At 51.3% G+C, this 21,933-nt stretch overlaps 1 protein-coding gene across 1 annotated transcript; it reads right to left on the bottom strand.

Annotated features, from left to right (window-relative positions):
* Positions 1-1,473: 1,473 nt before the first annotated feature.
* On the bottom strand, positions 1,474-19,516 carry Vps13 (vacuolar protein sorting 13C). Its single transcript, XM_029113280.1, has 30 exons — positions 19,417-19,516; positions 17,381-17,467; positions 16,007-16,191; positions 15,424-15,811; positions 15,082-15,319; positions 14,773-14,932; positions 14,516-14,651; positions 13,956-14,139; positions 13,667-13,838; positions 13,391-13,569; positions 12,924-13,200; positions 12,076-12,836; positions 11,154-11,944; positions 9,228-11,028; positions 8,699-9,066; positions 8,007-8,560; positions 7,564-7,905; positions 7,332-7,433; positions 6,911-6,967; positions 6,141-6,203; positions 5,710-5,913; positions 5,189-5,470; positions 4,824-5,087; positions 3,942-4,256; positions 3,293-3,769; positions 2,682-3,174; positions 2,216-2,579; positions 1,910-2,119; positions 1,625-1,823; positions 1,474-1,518 (listed from the first exon to the last, which is right to left on the bottom strand). The coding sequence occupies exons 1-30, from the start codon at positions 19,514-19,516 to the stop codon at positions 1,474-1,476; spliced, it is 9,798 nt and encodes a 3,265-aa protein (XP_028969113.1).
* Positions 19,517-21,933: the final 2,417 nt, after the last annotated feature.

Genomic DNA, 21,933 nt, shown 5'->3' on the forward strand with positions numbered 1-21,933 from the left:
ATTCCATCAATCGGCCAGATGGGGAGGACTGAGGGTAGAGGTTCGCTCCTCGACACCCAAGCTAAGACTCGTTTTCACTCTTCGAAGTAGAGCGCTGTCCGGAAGTTCTGCAACCGAGTTCTTCAGTCCTGTTGAGGACGTGGCTGGTTGTCCTCTGGATCTGACGCGGAATTCGATGAGCATCGTGATAGACGCACTGATACTAGCAGACCCCTCCGTGATGCCTGAAAATTCTCGAGGTCACAAGATGCAACGAGCAAGTACATCTAGTCTGAATCGCTCTACATCGTATCGAGACATTTCTCTGTTATCTAACACCGTCATCACATCACCCGAAACTGATCGGATTGAGTCTACTGAGTCTTGGACGGAGTGTGGGGAAAGGGAGAGGAGATATATAGGAGGTATAATAGAGAGTCACATTGATGTGTCTCATTCCATGCTGGGAACTGGCGATCGATCTCGATTCCGAACGCATGAGCCGTCCACGGAGATAACCGCGCTGATGAATTCAGGAACTCCGACTTTTATTTTCATCATCTGAGCTCGTACCGAGAATTTACAGGAATCCATAAGTCTCCAAAATGAGCTTCATCAATATCATCTTAGAGACAACATCAAGGGTCGTTGCTTAGATAGTTCATTGAATGCGTGCCCGTCTCCCTCTGGCTGTGAATCGGAGGGAACAACAGAAAGTCTGCTTCTTCCCCGTCGTAATATCAACAGAGATCGGGATTTTGGTCAAGGAGTATGTCCCGAAAACAACTGTCCCCTGTAACGAGTCAAGAGGCAAAAATAACGGCTTGAGCGTTGCGTATGGAACGAGTGGCTACAACTCGAACACAATAACGAATATGTCCGCAATCCTCGACAGACAGGTCGATTGCGGCAAGCGGAATCACTGAGAGACGTCGAGTACGCCGAACTGTTGCACCTCACGAAAGGAGTCAATATCAGTCAGCTTGATCCATCTGTGCTGTTCTGAGCATATGGGGTAATGTCGCTGCATCAATTCATTATTAGAAGTTCCATATCCTCTCACTATGATTTCTTTCTTTTCAAGCCTGGGTCGAGTTATTCCGTAAAGTTAGATGGTCAGCATAGAAAACAAAGCATCATCTTCGTGTCGTGAGGGTCTCTGATTTTGCCCAGCCGCTGCATTCGTTGGACTTCGCAGCAACCCTCGACAGCTTTTCGCACTCGGGGCGAGCACTCTTCCTATGAGAAGCGGAAAGGAAGGAAAAAGTGAAAGAAGTAATAAATAGGATCAATGGACTCCACGATCGAGGCGCGGGATCAGGATTCACACGGGTCACACGGCCGATACCTCGAATAATGGAGCAGGAGTGGAACGTTCGTAGGAAGCGCCTGACCAAAAAAAATCATAACGAAAAGCATGACTTTTAATTTAGTAAGTTGAAGTCGGGAATATCAACAAAGCCCGCGGAGAGTTCCTAGAGCAATTTTTACAATTCAGCCGTTCTTCTTCATCGCACGATTGATTTGCTGACAGAGCCACTAAAATGAAGGAAACATGTCAGTTCTCTCCGGCAAGCATCAAGATCTCGGGGACGAGTCTTTCATCATGGCTTCCACATCGAGTGTATGTACTGGCATGACTGACCTCCGCCATCTGGCGATCCGGTATGCTGATAATCTTCCCGTTCTCCCTCTGTTGGAACATGTTCTTCCGTTTGGGTTCCTTAAGTAGCACTTTAACTCCTTCCGAGCAAGCCATGGGCGGCCTGATCTGCTCCCACATGTATTCCCATTCGCATTTCCAATGACCGAAGATGTCGCCCTTTTCGACAAACAGGATCCGACTGGAAGTGCGGAAAGACAAGAATCGAGTCAAGTGGTCGCTACGCACGACTCGTCGGATTCCCGATTTTCGAGAAGGGTCACTCACTGGGATGTGATGATGACGAAGTTCCTTCCGTCGCTACACACGCTCAGATGGGTGAAGTAGGCGTCGGTTGCCGCGTATTTCCCATTTTCTACTTCCTGCAAAAGCTGATGACCTTCCGCTTCCATGCGATTGTACGGTTGAACAATGCCGTTATCGCGCACGAGACGGGGTGGTCGGACAGGAAGAGCTACTTCTTCAAGCTCTGTCGCCCTGTAATTTGCCCACAAATCACTCGCTGTGAGAAATTCTGGGCAGCAACGCGTCTCATTGAGAGCATCATGCCGAGCGGAGGGAAAGCTCACGTACCGTTTCACGGAAGCAAATGTCCCGCTTGCGAAATCGACAACTCCAGACGCAGGTCTAGCCACTATCCCGATGAGACCTTTGCCCATTCCTTTCATGAAGCCCCCGATGCCATCTTCTCGAGCGCCTTCAAGAGGTTTGGTGACGACGCCAGTCACTCCGTCATAGAATCCCATGACGAGATCCTTTCCGCTCTGGGCGATACCTTCGGTGATGTCTTGTGGTCGCTTGTTCCTCTCCATACGCCTCTTCTTCTGATAATCCTCATCCATTGTGAGGGCGGCCACGCCTTTGCCGAGTGCGCCCGTGATCTTCCCCATGGCGTCGGCAGCTCCGCCGACCGTATGCCCTATCAGACTTGCGACACCTGCGTTCGGGAAATAATTTAACGATCGGAAACGAGGACTCTAGGGAAGAGGTTTCCCAATTCGCCCGAACCTGCTCCATGACGCGGGGAACGAAGTCTTACCTTGGGCCAAACCTGCGACGAATTCTTCAGGACCTTGGATGGCTCCCTGGAATGGCTCGTAGAACAGATCCCCGACACCGGCTGAGATTCCCATGACGAGACCGACCGGATTCCCGATGACGTCGAGTCCCAGAATGACGACGTATATTTGCTTGAGAGCCTGCTTCTTGTAGTGCGATGCAACGTCTCCAGACAGTTGGTTCATGGTGAGGAAATCGTTGCTCCGCTCGAAATAATCCAGTTTCAACACGGCACCTTGGATGTCGGTCAAGGTCACTCCGAAACTCTGCAGCAGCAGCTTGACCCCACTGAAAGCTCCTTCCGGAGGAGGAGGTGCCGATCCACCGGCGTACATCGAGAACGACAGGTGAATCTTCATTGGACTGAGATGCATATAGTCAATATAATCGCGTTGTCCCTGAACGGCATGGACGGACGCGATCTCTCTCAGAGAGGTCCTCGCCACGCTGACGTCACGCTCCATGAGCTCGGCCTGGGGATGAAAAATCCCCGAGTGAATGAATCTTGAGCTGAACAAAATATTCAAGGACATCACAACTCTACCGAAATCATGAAAATCTCAATTTCCCCCAATTTTCAGCATGACTTACATAGGTGGTTTTCTTCGCCGACAACGTTACGAACGCCAAGAGCGAATTTATGAAACACATATCGACGCGGATGGCGAATTCCTGCACTAACATCTTGCAGTACTTTATCTGACGCAGCGAGGCGCCGGGGAACTGTCGCATGATCACCGAGAGCTCGATGAATGGTTTGGGGATCTTTTGCTCGCCGATCGTTTTCTTGTAGACAATCGGTGAAAGAACCACCGGGAACTGGCAGTCTCGGATTTGGTTATCGATCTGGATGCGATGAACTTTCAAATGAACCGCTGTTTGGGTGTCCATGAGTTTCATCCTCAGCCATAAACCGGGTTCGCATGATCGTCGGATATTCTTGGTTTCATGAGTCGTCAACTGCATGCGATTGAAATCCAATCTGTATTTTCCCATTGGAGTACTCTGGGTGTTGGCGGGTCCAATGGCCTTTGCGATGTTCAGATATTTCTGATATTCGGCCTCAACCTACGAAGCCGGAATTAAATTCAGAATTGAGCGAGACACGCGGAGGAAAGCGAGACGACGAGGAGCCTTAAAATCCTCGCCCGTATATATATATATATATATATGATATATGCAATCGGTCGCTCGTTCGATTTTGTTCAGAGAAGGGATCTTGTTTGTCGCGCCGACTCACCTGAGAGTTGAGTTCTGCGTTGATCGGCTTGTACTTGGGTTTGTGCTTGCTGCGCGAGAGCCATTGCACGCCCGAGCCGGATACGGAGACGTAAAGAATTTCTCTTCTTTTCGGTTCATCATCAACGAGGGAAATACCGATACCTCGGTATTCGAGGTCGAATTCCGTGTTACACCTCTCGAGCTGTCCGACCTTCTCCACTCGGACCATGTGCTCTGAATCCTTACTGAAGTAGAGGACTCGCTGCTTGCCGTCCAGGAACGAGGCCCAGAATATGAACTTATCCTGAGGTAGTTTGATTTGACCACTTGCGTCCTGTGGGAGAACAGTTGCTTTGTAGGCACCTTCCCGGAACCTGTGAGGTGCGATGCGCTCATCGCACAAGGCGCAAGGTTTCCTCGGCGGTTCCTTCTTTCGGGGCTTCTTTCTCTTTCGACGTTTGGATTTAGCCTTTGACCTCCCAGAACTACCTAGAGTATTCGTTCTCGGGGTAGTCGTTCTTGCAGCGACGCCTCTACCCTTGAGAATGCCCTTGACTGTGTCTTCGTCGGATACCGAGCTCCGCAGAATACGGATGCCGCGAACTTTCGGTCCCCGAAGACCTAGAAGAGACTTATGGGGATTCGTCTCCGTTTTGCTTGCTTGATCTTTTCTCCGTGGAGACCCGCTCAGACCGGGAAACCCCTCTTTGCCCTCATCGGAACTGGATGGGCTCCACGGACCGGTTCGTTTCGTGGGTTCGAAATAGAATTTGACCTCTCTTTTTCGGCGGGGCAGGGTCTGACGAGCTCTACCACATAAACGCCTCAGACATTTCCTTGCTGCCGACTCAGACTTGTTCTCCGGCTTGCTCCCCGCCTCCCGATTTTCGTCCGAACCTACCGTCAGTGGGCCGACTTTGCAAACGTCGTTGTCGTAAACCCAGCACACCAGCTGTCTGTTCTCTCGGGGATCTTCCCATGCGTAGTGGACGGACTGGCCGACCTGTACACATCGCGAGGACGAACCGTTGAACTCTTGACGCAAGTAGACGTTCTCGTCGGTGTCGTTGACGAGGAACACAGCCGACAGGCCCTGCTCGTACTCCGTGAACGATACTACCGTGGCGCTCTCTTCCACTTGGCACGACATGTAAATTCCGGCGTACTGGAAAAAGAGAAGCAATGCTCTACTCGGAAGGATTTCTCCAGGGGTCGCGCCGGTATTCCCGCGAACTCGCTGAAGAGGAGCCCCCACGTATTGAATACCTTGTTGTCGAGTCTCAGGAGCACCAGACTGGATTCTTTCAAACCGAACGGCACCGTTATTTCGGTCGATCCAGCATATCGCGCGATCAGTTCTATCTTGGCCACAGCCATCGGCCACAGTGGAACGCATTTGTTCTGCTCTACGAGGATCCATTCGGCATTGGGGCTGTTCTCCCGGATTTCAATAGCGCCGAATTTAGAATTATTGGTCACCATGTAGAAAGGCGTGAACGTCACGATCCTCGTCAGGGTAGTCGAGCTGAGCGCGATGTGAACACTCAACTGAAAAGCAGAGGAAGTCATTTTCAGCATCAAGAATGTATTTTTCTCGATCGAAATTCCAAAGCCGATTTCGCATCTGATGATTATATCTCGAGAGCTTAGGTGTCTCATCCTGGATCGACGACGTCGATCTGATCCTTGATTGTGTCATGAGCTCGGGAATCTCCGTTCTCCTCGGATCCATTCCGATGACTGCCCGTGGGCTGCTCCGGAAAACACTACAATCTCTAATCGCTCACCGGATAGATCTGGTCCGTCTTCGAGCTTTTAGCCATGACCGTCCCGGACTGACCGACGGCATCCATAGGCGTTTTCGAAGACCAGTCGGAGTCGAAAATTCGGACACAGACTTTCTTCTTCGGCGCGAACATGTTCTTCGCCCCGAAAGTGAACAGCAGGGGCTCTTCATCGTCTTGTGCGTGTCGGACGCTATCCTCCAACCCCTGCGAAAACTCGGTACGGTTACGTCAATCGGGGATCAGTCAACTCTTAGAAGCCTGACTCATATTCGATATGTGCCGGCGATGTTTGTGTTCTTGTGCGGAATCCTATCGGGCCGATAGGTGGAGGTTGGTTAGTGAATGAATGAATCCGACACTGAACCGTCAACAGCATCGGAATGAACCACAACCGTTAAGGTCTCTACTAGGATGTGTACTCATCGATGTACCTCATTCGGCTGGGAGCCATTGAAACACGAACAGCATTTCGATTTCGTCGATGATTCTGCTATCTGCAATGCGGTTCTTAAAATTTTAAGGACGATGCGAAATCCTGAACCTGACAGCGGAGCGATCCAGAGCATAGGACGCATCAGGTGTTTAGGTCGAGAGCCCAAGCGGAGAATTCCATTAGGGCGTGAGCGGAGCCCAGCTTAGGGAAAGTTTCGAAGCAGTTCAGATTGAAGGAGAAGAGATCAAACCATCGGTTAATGCTCGAGCTCGCGAACGTACACGGTCATCGAGGAATTTTCACCAAACGCTGAGTATGGGTTCATTCACTTCACAACAACCACCCAATCGGCCCCTGGGGACGACTCATTCTTCCGCCAGTGTCGATGTCTTGACTCGGTCGGGAAACCGTGGAGCATTCGTATCTGACAATCCCAAAATGATCTCGCTAGCGGCAAATGAACGATGTGGATCGGAGAGAAGGAATGAATGAGAATAGACGAGAGGGATAGAAACGATTCCGTCAACACTCGAGTCGATCTACTGGAACTTTTTGGCGCCTGATCGTTTGCCTGATCGAACTACGGAGAGAAAGGAGACTCGAACGAAAACCACGCGAACACAACCCGAACAGAGATCGTGAGGTCTTTCGATACACTGGAACTCAGGAACACAACACAAGGGATGAGGAGAAATCAATCGACGGAGAGAAACGCTTTCGTTAGCACGGCAAGCGTCGCGAAGCTCCCGGATCCATATCCGAACTCACTTGTCTTCTGGGCTTGGGGCCTACAGGAGCGGAGTCAGCCTTCGAGCGTTTCCCTTTCTATGCAGCGGCAGAAAGGATTTGGGAAATGAATCAGTCAGTCAGTCGAGTTCGGAATGTAAGTGGATGACGGCCTAGTATCTACTACATAGAAAGTCATGTCCGAGTGAGCACAACTAGCTCCTCTTGTGCTGCGTTCATGCGTTCCAATCTGAATCGACCGATCTATAGATGCGGAAACCGCGGAGAATCATCCAGATAGAGACATAGAACGACCTGCTTCCGTGTGGTGTGGTTTGGTATGAAATGTGCGAAATCTAACGAGAAATTCTCAAAAACTACAACGGGGACCAAGGGAACTCTCTCGAAGGCGTTTCGCCGTCTCGCGTTCCTGGAGCTTCGCGTCATTCTTGGTCGCACTCACCTTGTAATAGAGATCGGTCTGAGTCTTGTTCACCATCCAGAACGGGCAGTGGATCGACAAGACTTTGCTTCCTTCTTTGGTCTCGCAATGCATCGCCAAATCCTGTAACCACATCTGTACAGAAACTTGTTCGACACGTATCGATGGAAGGTGAATCTGCGGATTCGACCGAAAGCACCGATGAACCTCTGCCTAGCCTCTCGGAGCCCCATCGGGAGCTCGCGAAACTCACCAAGACGTGTTCAGCGTTGTTTGAGTCCTTCAGAGTGATCGCCGACAGCTCTTCGATTTCATCGTCCAAAACTTTCGCGCAGTGCCAGTTCACCCCGGCGTAGTCGAGCCGTATATTGAGGACGCTCTGAGTCGGTTTCGAGTTCCAGAGCTCGATTTCGCCGCCGCTGTTCAGCTCAAAGTGGACATTGCTCTCCTTGGAGTTTATATCCACCATCAAGGGTAACAGGTTGTTGACTATCACAGTGGGCGCCAGTCTCAGGGTGTAGACCGCACACTTCTCGGTCGGGCTATCGTCGTACGGCAGCTGCTCAACGGACGTGATGATGTTCATGAATAAGGACTGAAATAGAGCATTGGAATCAGTTTAATAGGTGGGCAAGTGGGTCGACGGCACATCGAATGGGCCCGGACAGCTTATCATCATGACGGATCGAAACATACGGCTTTGCTCGGGTTCGTCGCCTTGCATACGATGAGACGATCCGAGCGACCCTCTTTTTTCCACTGGAAACCCTCTTCTGCCATTTGATAGCGATCGCCAGCCGGTTTGAACAGGAGTTCGTTCGTCCGAGTGTACAAGGCCACCAGCGGTATGTGACTCAGGGATTTGGGGGGAACCGAGGCGCATTTTTCCAACTCGTCCTTTCTCCGATAGTAAACGTCCATCGGGACGGAGAAAGCGTTGTAAACATTGACAATGGAGCAGAGAGTCACGAGTCTGGAGCCGTAGTGCGACTTCACGTCGACCACGAACGACCAGTCGTCGCCGGGATAGGATCTGAAAGGAACTCGGAACACTCGTTTCGCCGTGTGGTTGACGTTGAGTTTCCGATCGGAGCTGATGTTGCCGAAGTTCATTTGTGCATTGAAGAACAATTTGTCTTCTTTGGCTTCGTTGACATCTTTCGTCGGTTCGGCGGAGAAAGACACCACAGTGGATCGGTTTCGGAAGTCCAGATGGAGTTTCTTCCCATGCTCGATCACAGCGGCCTCATCTGGAAAGGGAAGTCGACCAGTTCATTCAGAATGTCTCGACTGGGGGAGATGTCATTTTTTGTCATCTCAATGTTGTTAATGATATTCCGTGCATCGTGTCGACTCAAGAAGATCTTCGAACGAAAAATCTCGCGTACCTTCCGTGGTGATGATCATAAAGTTCGAATCCTCGACATTCAAGGTAAGAGGCATGCCGAGAGAGTTCTTGACGCAATAGGGCGCGTCTACTTTCCGGGAGTCGACCATGTCCTGCTTCTTCTGGAGAGCTTGCGAGAACTCCTGACCTAGCGACTGCAATACCTGCAGGGCGGTTTTCGTGACTGTGAACTCGAGGTTATCAGAGCACTTCATGACGACCTTGAACTTGGAGTCCAAGTCCAGCGCGGATATTCCATCTTCGCGGTCAGTCGGCGGCGCAGCTCGCACTTCCATGGTGGTCTCCCAGGGTTTCCTCGCACCGCTCACAGTCTCTACCGACTCGAGCATCGGTTCCCAAACGGCATACCTGCTCGGAACACAATCGTGCGTAAAAACTGGGACACGCGAATCTGGCGCTTCGCGACAAATCCTCTTCTCGGATCACCGCGATGTATCTATGCGACTTCAACAATAATCTACAATGTGATCGTAGGAAGCTCTCATTGCAATATTTTCCGGTCACCGTACCTTTCGTTATAATACGACACCGAACAGTTGAGGACGCTGTCTAGTTCCAACTGAGACGCCCAATTGCGAGCATCACCTTTTAGGCTAGAGCTCACGAGGAGCATCGGCATGGTCTGAGCGCCGGAGCCCTGCTCGATGGTGATCAAGATTTGTTCCATGGAGAAAGAAGCTTCCTGGGACAAAACAGCTCCCGCTGAATCGTCCCCTGCGCCCGCTGGGATTTCAACAGCCTCCTTAGCTTTTTCGATGTTGCTCCGCGTCGCATCTTTCTTGGTGAACCACAAGTTGAGATTATCGAACCTCTGCGGCACCCAGATCTTGGTCGGATCAAAGAAATCCGGGACATCATCTAGACTGGCGTTCACAGGTGCGGGGCTGAGTGCGCTCAAGCTCGCGCTGACAATCTCCACAGCGGAGGGCGTCATGTGGATTTCGATGGGGGTTACATCGATCTTGGCGTTTTGTGACTTTGAATCCTGATCCATTTCTACGACGATGTCGCAACGACGCAGGATTTCCGAGCGAGCCCCAGTCGAGTCAAGCGACGAGACGAACATCTCAATATCGTGCAGTTGTAGCCTGGTGTTCATCTTGTTCTCGTCCTGTTTCACCCGAATGTTGACTGAGCTCTTGAAAATAATGCACGCCGAGGAAGGATTCTCCAGGTCGGCAACCAGAACGACGTCGGGTTGAACGATCTGGAGAATCAGAGTGAAAGGTACAGTTTTATTCGGTGCGGCAGGTGCTGCGGCCGCCTGAGCGGCGGCAGTGCTTGTCAGGACAGATTGACCCGTAGTCCTTTTCTCCGACAGTTCGCGTTCTTTCTCCAACTGGTTCTCAGCGTTGACGTTCGCTTGATTGAGCAAATCGAGCAGCGCCATGTTGAGCGACGCGCTATAGACGAAACGCATTTTTGAAACGTTAACAATGGCAGCGAATGCGCCCGTGTTCTCTGCCTGATAGATGATGTCGATCATTTTCTCGCTTTCCTCAACTTTCGATATCAGCCGACGTATACCGTCGCGTCGGCACGCTCGCTCATCGTCGAGCAGCAGATTAACGAGGAACATGTTCACCCAGTACGAGTCGTCGTGGTAGAATATCCCACAGAGTTTGAACCCTGCGATATTTAGGGCACATAGCTCGCTGCATTTCTCAGCGGTGCGTCTGGTGAACAGTTCGAGCTTGATCTCCTGGAGCGTGAAAAATATTTCCATTCGCGCGAGCTTCTCCTCGTCTTCCTCGGCCCCTCTCGTTTGACGGTGGCGCTCCACCGTGACGACTTCTTTATTGCTTACGGCGACCGCTCCACTGGGTTTGCCTCCAGTCGGAGCCTGTACTTGAGACGCTTGATCCACTGAAGCGTGGGGATCAGCGGGGGCCGAATAGCCCGGCGGGCTTTCGGCGAAGTTCTCACTGAGTGTCTTCATCAGCGCGGCGTAGTCGTCCTCGCCGACCTTCAGGTTGACGGACGTGACGGTCCCTTTCATTCGTAGTTCCGGGAGCTCTTTGTGGGCCGCGGCCGTGAGATTTCTCTGAACCTCGAGCCCGAACGACACCGGGTCCATGATGGAAAACTGAGTATTCTCCACGGGGTCGCGCTTGAGCGGCTTTAAATCACAGCGATACATCATAAGATTGTCGATGCTGATTTTCGTATTTTCGTATAGAACAGGAACGCTGTTGGCGGGCGTCGAGGGTCCAGGTTGGAAAGTGTTTCCGATACTCAGAACTCCGAAGTCCATGACTAGACATCTTTGAGAGAACGAGCTCTGCGGAACGTAGATCACCGGAGCCTTGACTGAGGACGGCAAGGTCATTAGCAGCGCGAGAGGGAGGGAGCTCAAGGGCGACCATCAAAGGTCCGGGAATTGTTCTTTCATCAGCAATAATTATTGTCAGAATATCTCTATGCCGAATACTTACTGATCACGTTGAGAGCCATCTTGTACGCTTTTTCGTAGGCCATTTCGGCGGCCCCCTTGGCCGCCGCTGCGGCGGCTGCTGTCGCGTCGGCGACTTTATCCTTGGCAGCTTGGAACGCGTCGAAGAAAGACATGAGGTCGAGGGAGAACTTCCAGAGGAAAACAAAGTGCATTCTCCCGATCGTGGCGTCGACCATCATGTCCACTTTATCCATTTTGGTGTAGCCTTCGGCCCCGCTTTCTTCGAACTGGGAGATCTTCAAGTTGAGGACCTCGTCCCCGGTGATGGATATAATCTGGGGGTGCTTGGATCCCTCGTTCGGATCGATCATGCTGATGTCTCTGAGGACGACATGAGATGTCATACTCCTTTTGGTCTGTTCGACTCCCGCCTCTACACCGGTGACGTCCATCTGAGCCAGTAAACGGCGAGACCGACACAGAATGATTTTCAGAGCGGCCAGTGAGGCATGAGCGCTGAATTGAGTGACTAGAGGCTTCTTCGAAGCTTTTTTCATCAACGCCATCGGGTTGGGACTCGGCGATGCCGTAGCCGCGACGGCTCCTGCCGTCTGAGATCTTTCGGCAGTCACCGGCAGCGTTGACGAAGCGGACGCTTTCGCTGAGTCGCCGCTCAGCTGATCGGTGAGGTTGGTGGAGAATTCAATTAGCGACTTGATCGCTTCCTGATGGAGTGCAAAAGTCATCTCGCCCACTTTGCATTTCACCGCAGCCAGAGTGCTATTGAAGCGAGTGCGGAAATCGGGATGTTTCGGCTCGACCTGGGTGTACCTGCGGAGAGAAGAAATGACGCTCAGAAAAATCTTCCGTTCAATGAATCAAGAGGTGACCGTCAAGAATTGAGAATTCTCGATTATTGGCAATTCGCTTCCAATCTCTCTCCTCAATCGATCTCAACTCACGATAATTTCAGCATATATCCCGTCCCGGGATCGACGCTGCTCTCCAGTACTTTGAGGGGATTCTCGGCGTCCGGCAATGTGTACGCGAGATGGGTGAGGACCGTATCCTTGAGCGTGACTTCACAGAACATATCGGCGAGGTGCATGAGGAGAGAAACCCTCAACTCGTTCGTAGCGAATACGAGAAGAGGATTCGCGACGCTTCTGCCGTTCTCCACCTTCGACTGTTGCACCCTGACGAGGAACTTGCTGATCTCGAAGGCAAGGTCGACAAATACCGCATCGTAAATGTCGGCCTGATTCATACGAAGTTCATCCTTATCCTTGTCTCGGGTGAGGTTGGCGATATTCTCGGCGTCCCGATCCTTGATGAGCGCTGCTTGGCTGGCCGCCGGGGCAGTGCCGATATTGACCTCTTCTACTGCCGTACTCTGGCCCATCTCTTTTATCTTGGATTGGGGAGGCGATTGACCGCCCATCGTCTCCAGGATTTTCAGGACCTTGATCAACGTCTCGTCGGAGAGATCAATCTCCAAACATGGCAATTTGCCGGAAATCTTCATTTTTGGTATTCTCTTCTCGTTCGGTAGGAAACAGATGTCGACATTGATGTATAGATCTGTCGGCTGGAGTATATGGATGTTCGAAGATTTCTTCGCCGACTTCACGCATTCCCTCCACGCCTCGCAGCCAGGAACGATCATGAGTTCAGCGGCGCTCAGGTGGAACTGCATTTTATCGTACGCCTCGTTGAAGAGCGCCTGGAACGCGGAAAGAAGAGAAAGCACTCATTTGAAATCGTTCCGACAGATAACGGGTGAATATTCGAGGAACAGATAGGGTCTCACCTCGAGGACTTCTTTTTCCCCGGTTCCTGCTTCGAACATGTCCTTCACTGTGGGGGCATCCTTGTTCCGAGGCTTACTCTTCACGGACAGCTGACCCATGCTGAACACTAGCACGTTCTTGTTATCATCTATTTTTCCGTCCTCGAATATGAGAATGTACGACGGTTTCACTGTGACCAAAATGTCCAGCGAGGGCTTGTTGTCGATTGCGTGTTGTAGCCCTGTCGCAGACATCGACTTGAAGTTTCTGAAGCTCGACACAGCGGTGTTCTGGATGCTGTAAGTCAACGATGGTGACATGTGAGATAGTATCAGAGCGGATGAAGGGAACGCGCGGACTGACGAGTTGCCCGTAAATCGAATGACGCCCTGAAATCAACTCATTCGAGGGGGAGAATAATTCTGTCTATCGGACTGAGAAAATTCGCCGATGAGGATGGAGCTCAAGAAGAATTCAACAGACTCACTTGTCGAGCGAAACAGTGTCTGGCGGACGGAACACGTCGACAACGGCTTCAACAGATCGAACGTCATAGAAGATTTCAACGGGCTCCGCATTGACTCGTATTCTCTGATCGCAACCTCCCTCCAGAGGATTGGTTTCGAACGTCACGTCCAAAAGGTGCTGCGTCGCTTTCTCAGTCCCCTGCAGAAGCGCGAACGAATTATTGACAAAAACTACGCAGGGCTTTGAGCTAAGAGAAATCCCCGGCAGGATAACGCCCGCGGGGAAACGGACTCACGGCGTTTTTGTCGGATGTGAGGAGCGTTCGCCTCTTGATTTCAGTTTTCGGGAAACCTTCGATATGGAAACCCTCGATTTTTGCGCCGATTTTCATCGCTTCTCCCTTCGGACGCATGTCGATGGAAGAAGACACCTCCTTGAGGGTGGTTTTTAAGACTGTTTCGACGTTCCTGCGGGAAGAGAGTTCGAGCGTTCTGCGATGAGGTCATCGGCACATCCACTGCGAGAGCAGACGGACTCGTTCGGGACAGCAACTGCGCAAAAATTGGTAGTCCAAACAGACTCACTTAGTGCTGTCGTCGTCTATGTTGATGGAAAGGGTTTTCAGGAGGAAGTTCAGTTTCTTGTCAACGAAAGTGATGGGGAAGTCTGCAGGGACCTGGTTCTCGTTGTAGTCTATTGCGGCGTAGAGTTTTGCTTTCTCATCGGCCGTCATTTCTTTCTGGAAGTTCTTCACGATCGGATTCGCGGCTGGAAAAGATTGGCGCGTCACCTTCGAGGACTGGTTTGATCCCCATCTCCTTGGACTGATCGAGTGAATTAGTTCCCCCAATGCGTATTCCCCAATGCGTCCCAAGCCGGCGGCGATTCTTGAACTGTCGGAGCCCTCGCCCCCAAAGCATTTTCAGGATCTCCGCGCTTCGTGCTCTCCTCACCTGTTGCGGATCTCTCTGTGTGGCGTGAAAGCAACGGAAAGTTTATGAATCATCTACCAAGTCTCACAACGGTCAATTGGAGAGTCCTTTGCCGATGTGGAATGCTATAAGGAGCTGGACCCCGTGAACGGAAAGCAGCCGCTCCATCGAGTTTCGTTGGAAGGATCCCCACGAAAAAAAATACCACAAACCTTTTTCGCTTCCTCCTCCCCACCAGCCGCCAAGCCAGCCCTTCTTAGCTTCGATCTTCGGTTGCTTCGCGATTTCCACTTCAGCTTGCCTCCGAGCAAGAATGATGTTGAACAAATCGAGCTCCTCTTCGAGTTTCTGGGCGAATGGATAAGCATTTAGGGTGGAGGCCCGAGCTCCGTGGAGTGTCCAGAGCGCGGTCTTCGAATCGAATGCTTCCCTCGACCGCAGGGTCATGAAATCGACGATAGGGACTCACTTTCAGTCGATCTGATTCCTTCTGTTTCGTGAGTTTATTCGCGTACTCGGTTTTGTATTCCTTCACCTTCCGAATGTGTTCCAGAAGGAAATCCTTGTTCCACTGCTGTCGTCGAGGTCGAACCTGTTCTTCCAGAATCGAGGTGAAGGCGAACTTCCACCTGCGCGGAGGATGCGAATAGTCCAGAATGAATAATCTCCTTCGATGGAGGGAGGGGTTTTTCGCTGCCTACAATGACGATCGCATGTTCTCATGCCTACATATGTTTCAACCATATATTCCGAACCCCTAGTTGCGGGAACACACTACCATTGCTTTGCGTTGCTCTGGAGCGGCACGGCAGGACGGTGTTTCCGATATTTATCAGCCAACCACATACGATTCATCGAATCCATGAGAGCCATGATATCGTGGTACTGATTTTTGGAGATTTTCATCGAGATGTCTTCAATGGTTATATCGATTGTGATCGATGGCATCTCGTAATATTCTCGCTCCGGCTTTTGGTTTATCCGCATTCGAACCGTCGACGTTATTGGTGCCACCACTAAGGGAGGCAGAACTGAATTAGCGCGAGCGACCACAGTTCGTCCGGATGGGGCAGCGAATAATCGTAAATCAGCTCCCCGGATGCCCGATGCGCGCACTCACAGTAGTTGATCCCGGGGGGCTTGAAGTTTTCGCGCGCTATCGAATCTATCAACTCCGACATGATTTCCCGTGAACTGAGATGCGAGATTAGACGAACTTTCGGGTTCCAGTAAAATGAGAAGCTGTCCAGGAAAACCAGTTTCCGGAAGATATGCACGTTTCTGTCGACCATCTGGGGTTTCCAGTTTTCGTCGGTCGTCTCGAAGTTGAGTTTGCTCAGAGTGAAGCCGAAAGAGAAAGGTCTCGCTGGATCCGTGAACGAGTCCTCATATCGGCAGTGGATATTCGCGATTTTCACTTGAACGTTTTTTACAACCTGAGCGACAATTTTCTCGACAAGCGTATCCTCCTTCTCTGGCTTCTTTGACGGATTCTTCAATTCGAGCTCCTAAAAAACCGGAACGAATGATCAGGCCTGATTAGTGAAACGGAAGGGGCTTCATGAGGGAACCTCATATATTCTGCTTGACCGAGCTCCTCAAGAGCTCGATCCGCTCCTAGTGCGTGGTAGAGCAGGCGGTCGATCTTTCGGACGCTCCCGGAGGTCAGATAACGATGCCGTCCGATCCGAGCGGATACGTACTTTGGCTCTGAGTTCTTCTACTCTCATCAGAGCTTTCTGTTTCGCATCTTGACTGGCCCTGAATTCTTTCTGCTCGTCGTATTTCGTCGAAGTCGAGGGAACAATGACGGCGTACACGCCGTCGATGGACGCGACCACAGGAGCTCCGTAGAGATCCTTCCATGGTATCTTGAGTGTGAGTTTTTCTGCAAAAAAAACGCCGAGATTCGTATGGACCCGGAAGCACCACCGATTAATTCAGAGCGTTCGCCAAAGATCTCCTCCCGTCACCGAACGAGCGAGGATTCAAGCGGGACTTCGCTGGGATGATATATTTCTCGCTCGATTTTCAATCAAAATAGAAGCCGCGATCTTGCTTGAATGATTGCCAGTTGTGCTCCGTGAACTCGGGAAGCGATAGTGTGACCAATCGTTCTCCAATGACTCGATTCTCACATCAGTTTGCCCGAGTGTGTTCGCAATAGTTCGCAACCTTGCCGAGCTTTCAGCCACACCCTGTGTTTCTTGGGTCAACCGATAGAGTCGAGCGTAGCTGAGTTGGTGCGTTTCTCTTAAACCCATTCAGTCAGTAGGAGGAGTTAGCGTAAGAGCGAGCGATCGAGTGACTTGGAGGAGGCACGAACTCTGAGCTCTTTCCGAGCGACCGCTCTAAATAAACGATTTATTATAACGAGTTTCACTGTAAGCCGTGGACGCCCGGACGGTCGAATCCAATTACGAGCTTTCTGCTCCTCCTCTGCGGAAGATAATGATCAGTGCAGAATGAATTCTTCGCTGAGACAATGCATCAAGGACCGAGAGAATGTTCCTCGCACCAGGCTCGAGTCCCAGAGAGTGCATCAGGCGCTTGACGTACGTCATTCTTTCGCGGAATCACCAGGGAGAAGAAGAGAGAGGCGAGACTCGACGCGGGAGCAAAGCGACGAAGTGACTTCGGCTCATTGCCGAGCCGCGAAGCGATACCAGTTGGAAGCGATAGATGATCACTGGTAGCGGCGCTGAGTCGACACTCAACATCAACGTCTGATAAAGCAGCCGCGTTGCGAGGCGACCCATGAAAGTCTCCCGGAACTCATTGGAAATATTTTCCAGGAAACAGTAGAGTAGGTACAAATCGGCCGCAGCTAGGTGGCGCAGTCTGGTTCGTGTTCCGCTCGTAAACGTTCCAAACCTCTCCAAATTACTAATCGCACACTGTTGGTTCGTGTTTGATCTACAGAGTCGAGCTTCCGATGGAATGAAGCTGCGAATGTTGAGCTGACATGCCCTCTCGAGTTCGATGCCGAGTCGAGTTCCATTCGATTGAGTCGAGAGCTCTAATATGTACAGAGACAGAGTAAATAATTCTTATTGCCTCTTCTCCCGGTAACTCACTTATGAAGCCGTAGGTCACCTGGAACGGCAAATTGAGGTCGTCCAATGCCGACGGCTTGATGATCAGGTCTTTAAGATCGACATCGCCTGGAAAAAGAAAGAAACCTTAGTCACAGTCTGACCTGACCCTAACATTGTCGCCACTCGATAGTCTCGACAACGAGTCCAGAACAGTTCCGCCTTTTAAGTTGACGGGGAATAATCTGTTCCCTTTATCGCGATGTGAAAAGCGCGACCGAGAGGACCGAGAATGTCATTCCTTCTGATCCGGAACTCTGGGAGACGCTTTGCTCGATGGTCAGAAACCATGAGTCCACCAATCTACGAGCTCGCGGAATTTTCGGGCGCCATCTTTACAGCAGAGAGTTCGAGAATTGTCGTTCCAACATCGACAGAGCGTGTTCCCGCAGCAAATCAACCGCTTCCGAATCTGTGGTCGGCTCAGCCGAGTGATCAATACCAATTCTCCTCAAAAAAGAATTACGTTCACCCTCGCCGTCCTGGCGGCTGGCACGATCCCGCGATGAGGTGTCTCTCTTGCATCATGAGTCATTCGATCAGATATCTCTTCCACGCCACTGTTAGGTGGCTTTGTTTACAAACTGAGGAAACCGATAGTTGATAGCGATCTCGGCTGACAGTGGCAAAATCCGCGGCATCGGAAGTATCTCGACTGGGAACGATGTACGAATCGGATCTTTGCTGTTCGAAGGACGGGGATCCTTTCCCGATTTCTCTCCCCGAAACGCGAGATCCTCTGCTGCGGCAGAGTGACGTTCGTTCACGAAAATTCATTTTTCTCCGTCCGACCGCAGGACGTTTTCCTCCGAACTCAGCGATTCGGCTGGGAGTCGTGGGTCCGTGCAGACCTCGCTACTTGTATGACGATTCTTCTTTTATAATGCTTCGACAAGTTTTTGGGACCTGATTTTCGCAGAGCTCCCGGGTCCAGCTTGAAAAGCGGAAAATATCGTTCAACATCAGGGGTCTAGCGAGAATTGCGATGTCTAGTAGGCTCAGAAGGAATAATCGTTTTCTACAATTTCTATAATTTAGTCTCCAAGCCAAGTGGAATGTCGTCGAGAATCCAGTTCACGAGGATTATCGCCGTCATGTCCATGAGCGCTCGAACTAGCCGCAAAAGTCGAATTGGATATTCATTCACGGACGAATCCCACGACCTTGGCGTGCGGCGGAGTGAGCAGTGAACAAACCAGCATTTCGTCGAGCTTGCATCAGCAGACTTCGCCGTCAAATCTAAAACAGTAAAGACTACCGCGCGATTTTGCTTTTCGCCGCGGTCTCCTGTGAGCCTTCCGTGGTGTACGGCTATTTATGGACGCGCCGTCTGATGCAGGATTCCCGAAGCTCGGCAGATGCTCCGGAAAGATCGCGCCGAATTCAGGGAAAAGAAAGTCCCAATCACAACCATTTCGGAAATTCAGTGCAGCGTTCGTTGGTTGGGAGTTGGGACCCGTCGAATGCCTTCAAGTTTAACTTGCTCCTGAGGCCAAATCTTCTGGCGGAAGCAGTCGCATTCCGGGAACGGAATGTACCGAGTGGCCGAGAGCAGATCTAGCGCGACGGACGATGGAAATCTGTAAAGCTGTTCTTATTCTCGAGCTTAGGTATATCTCCGGAACAATCGCGCTCTGGACAATGGAGAGCTGTCAGACGATCGATTTGGATGGATCTATTTATCGGATCTTTGCAGAGACTTTGACTTCAATAGACTTATCCTTCCACAGTCGAAACGGGAAGGTTCATGCTCTTCTTAGAACAGAGCATTCCTCTTGAGATCGGGGAGAACCCGAGGTCTCTTGTGGTCCCAACCAGATCTCACTGACAATCAGAACGAGCGACTCGCCGAGTGGTCGCCATTCCGAACACCTGTTTCTCCGCGCACCTCAATCGAGCCCCAGGGAAGAGCACCGTCAGCTCATTCCATCATGAACCTACACGCGCGTCGCAGTTGTGGGAATTTCTCCCTCATCCACTCCATCGGATCAGACATTTCAACGAAGGGGACAACTCACCGCCGAATATGCCGATTTTTAGCTGTGAAGGGTCGAGATTCTCGACGTATGAGCCGAGGAATCGGTTGAGAACATCGACGACAACCGATTCGAACACCATGGTGTCGCGATAAAATCACAGTGTTGACAGTGCTTAGTGTGTAGTCCAGTCCTTCTTCGAAGCTCCCCGGTCAGATATGGAGAGAGCATGAAAGCAGCAGCAATCAAGAGCAGACAGCACGCGTACGGGCGCGAAATTTCAAACACCACCTGTCGGCCGCCATTTTTCTGTTATGGGTCCAAAAGAAAAACTCGTCGGCGATAGGGATTGAATCACGCTTCCTCCGGTGATAGAAGTGTGACCCGAGCGATGGTTCATAAGGGAGCTATCTTGCGGCGCATTTTTGCTCATCGTTGAGGCGTCTACCCGTCACCATTGTCCTTCCGGGTATCCAGAAGTTTAAATAGATCCCGTCTTGCATGTGGAAATAAGGCGGCGTGGCACCCTCGCGGTGACATCCCTCCACTAGCGCCCGGTGGACAGGGCGCTAACTTGTTACGGTCACAATTTTGGGAATAAATTGTGGGGAACATGTGTTGCATACACCATGGAAAGAGTTTGTTTTAGTCGACGTCGTAGACCTAGTCGCTGGGCAACTTTCAAGATGATTGACCCCCTGAGTGCAAGCCTCAGATCCCACCGAACTCGCTCGGACGGCGAAGCGTCTAGGATCAACAAGATCCTCGGCGGAAACCGAGCCTTCGCAAGAAGCGAAACACAACCCGGTCGCGTCCTCGAACCTGAGGATCGTTCGATGGAAAGCGAGCGGCCATTAGGCGATGGAGCTACCGGCCGCAATCTACAATGTTGTTCGCATCATTTCCATTGAAACCCGGGCCTTGGACGATTTTGTCCTTCCTGGATTCTACGCGTGCCACGCACACGCAAGATACATACATGGACATATGTAAACAAGCTTCTGGACCTATCGCACGGCGTCCTAGCAGTGCCCGAGCGACTTGACCCCGATGAGTTGTCCGGACAGCTGATTAGCATCTTCCGCCTGTCACGAACCGACCGCGAAGCTCAGGACGTCACTGGTGTACAGTACACCCAGCGCCACGTTTAGCAGAAAAAAGGTGTCATTCATTGTCGATTCCGATATTTTCGGTCGAGAATTGTTGAGAGTAACCGTCAGCGAAGCACCGTGAGCGAAGTGTTTCGCTTCGTTTACTTTTGATTTATTGTTCCGCTCAGTCTACTGTCCTATAAGCAATCTCTCCGATACCAGAGCGCGCTATCCCCAACAACAATGCTTCAAGGTAATACAGAATGACGGCGGAGAAATGTCCCGAAGGGACTCGGGAGCGCCCTATACTGTGAGCTCATGCGAGGAACTTGGGGCGGAATCAGCGCACCAGCGTTCGACCGAGGACAAGGCCGGCGCCGTCGCGTGTCTAGAATTTCCTTCGGAAATTCCTGCTTCATCAGGGAGTAGGCGTTTTTCAGACGGTCGCATAGCCTCAACTGTCCAATAATATGGTCGGGATATCGAAAGGGAAGATACAGCACGTTTTCCGACAAACGTCGGGAAAGGTTCCAATGAGGGAAATGCGTGCGATCCACTCGAAGTGAGATCTACATGTCTCGACTGATGAATCAGCGTCGTCGACCAAAGTCTGGGCTCGGGGTTGGCATTCCTTCCCGTTTTCGCACTTGTGACTTAATCTCGCAAAATCTTCCGAGGACGGACTTATCCGATATTCGGGAGGCCCCCTCATCCGGGGTGACTGCTCATCCCATCCCCCGAATTAAGTTGACGAATTTCCGATACGGAAATCGTGTTTGCTAATGAGTGCAAGCAGTCGATCGTTCTCAACGGCAATCCTGCACTAATTGGAGCGAGCTGTGGTACATTTTCGTCCGGCGATCCCTTAAGAAAATTCCAGGAGATATCCGCCGAGAGGCGGCATCTTGGCCGTTTGCATTCTTAAAGGGGGAACTTCCGTTTACAGCCACGGCTCTGGACATCTCGATCGCTGGAGCGATGGGTGAGCTCGATTGCCAATCACATTCACGGAATTCTCGGGTGAGGTCCGCTCAGGACTCGCAACGCCGTCCGCACGAGGAGGCGGTGCCAGCGGCAATACCAGAGAAAGTTTGGCACTCCAGGGCGATCGAGTTACATGGCGAGCTCACGCTGGCATGAGCCTTCGGGAGCCTCTACTTCAGAGTTTCGCCCACTCGACGCTGGGGTCCGCTAGCGACTGAGAGCTCACGCAGCGCCGATTCCGACCGGTTCGCTCGTTGTGTATATGCATCGAGAAAATAGCTCCTCGACGCCATACCATCCGTTTTCCTCAAATTAAAGGAATATATGTATGTTATCAGCCCCAATTCGTAAGGATAGTCCCAAACTTACGTCCGTCTCGCGGGGTCTCGTTCTCTGCCGCGGCCCACGACTCACTGAGCTCAATGGCGGTCTCTGCCTCGAGGCAGCCTCGAAGATTAGAAATGGTAAATTGCGTGCAATAAAA

The sequence above is a fragment of the Galendromus occidentalis genome, unplaced genomic scaffold (assembly GCF_000255335.2).
Source record: "Galendromus occidentalis unplaced genomic scaffold, Mocc_1.1 scf7180000076522, whole genome shotgun sequence".
In the NCBI taxonomy this organism is placed as follows: Eukaryota; Metazoa; Arthropoda; class Arachnida; order Mesostigmata; family Phytoseiidae; genus Galendromus; species Galendromus occidentalis.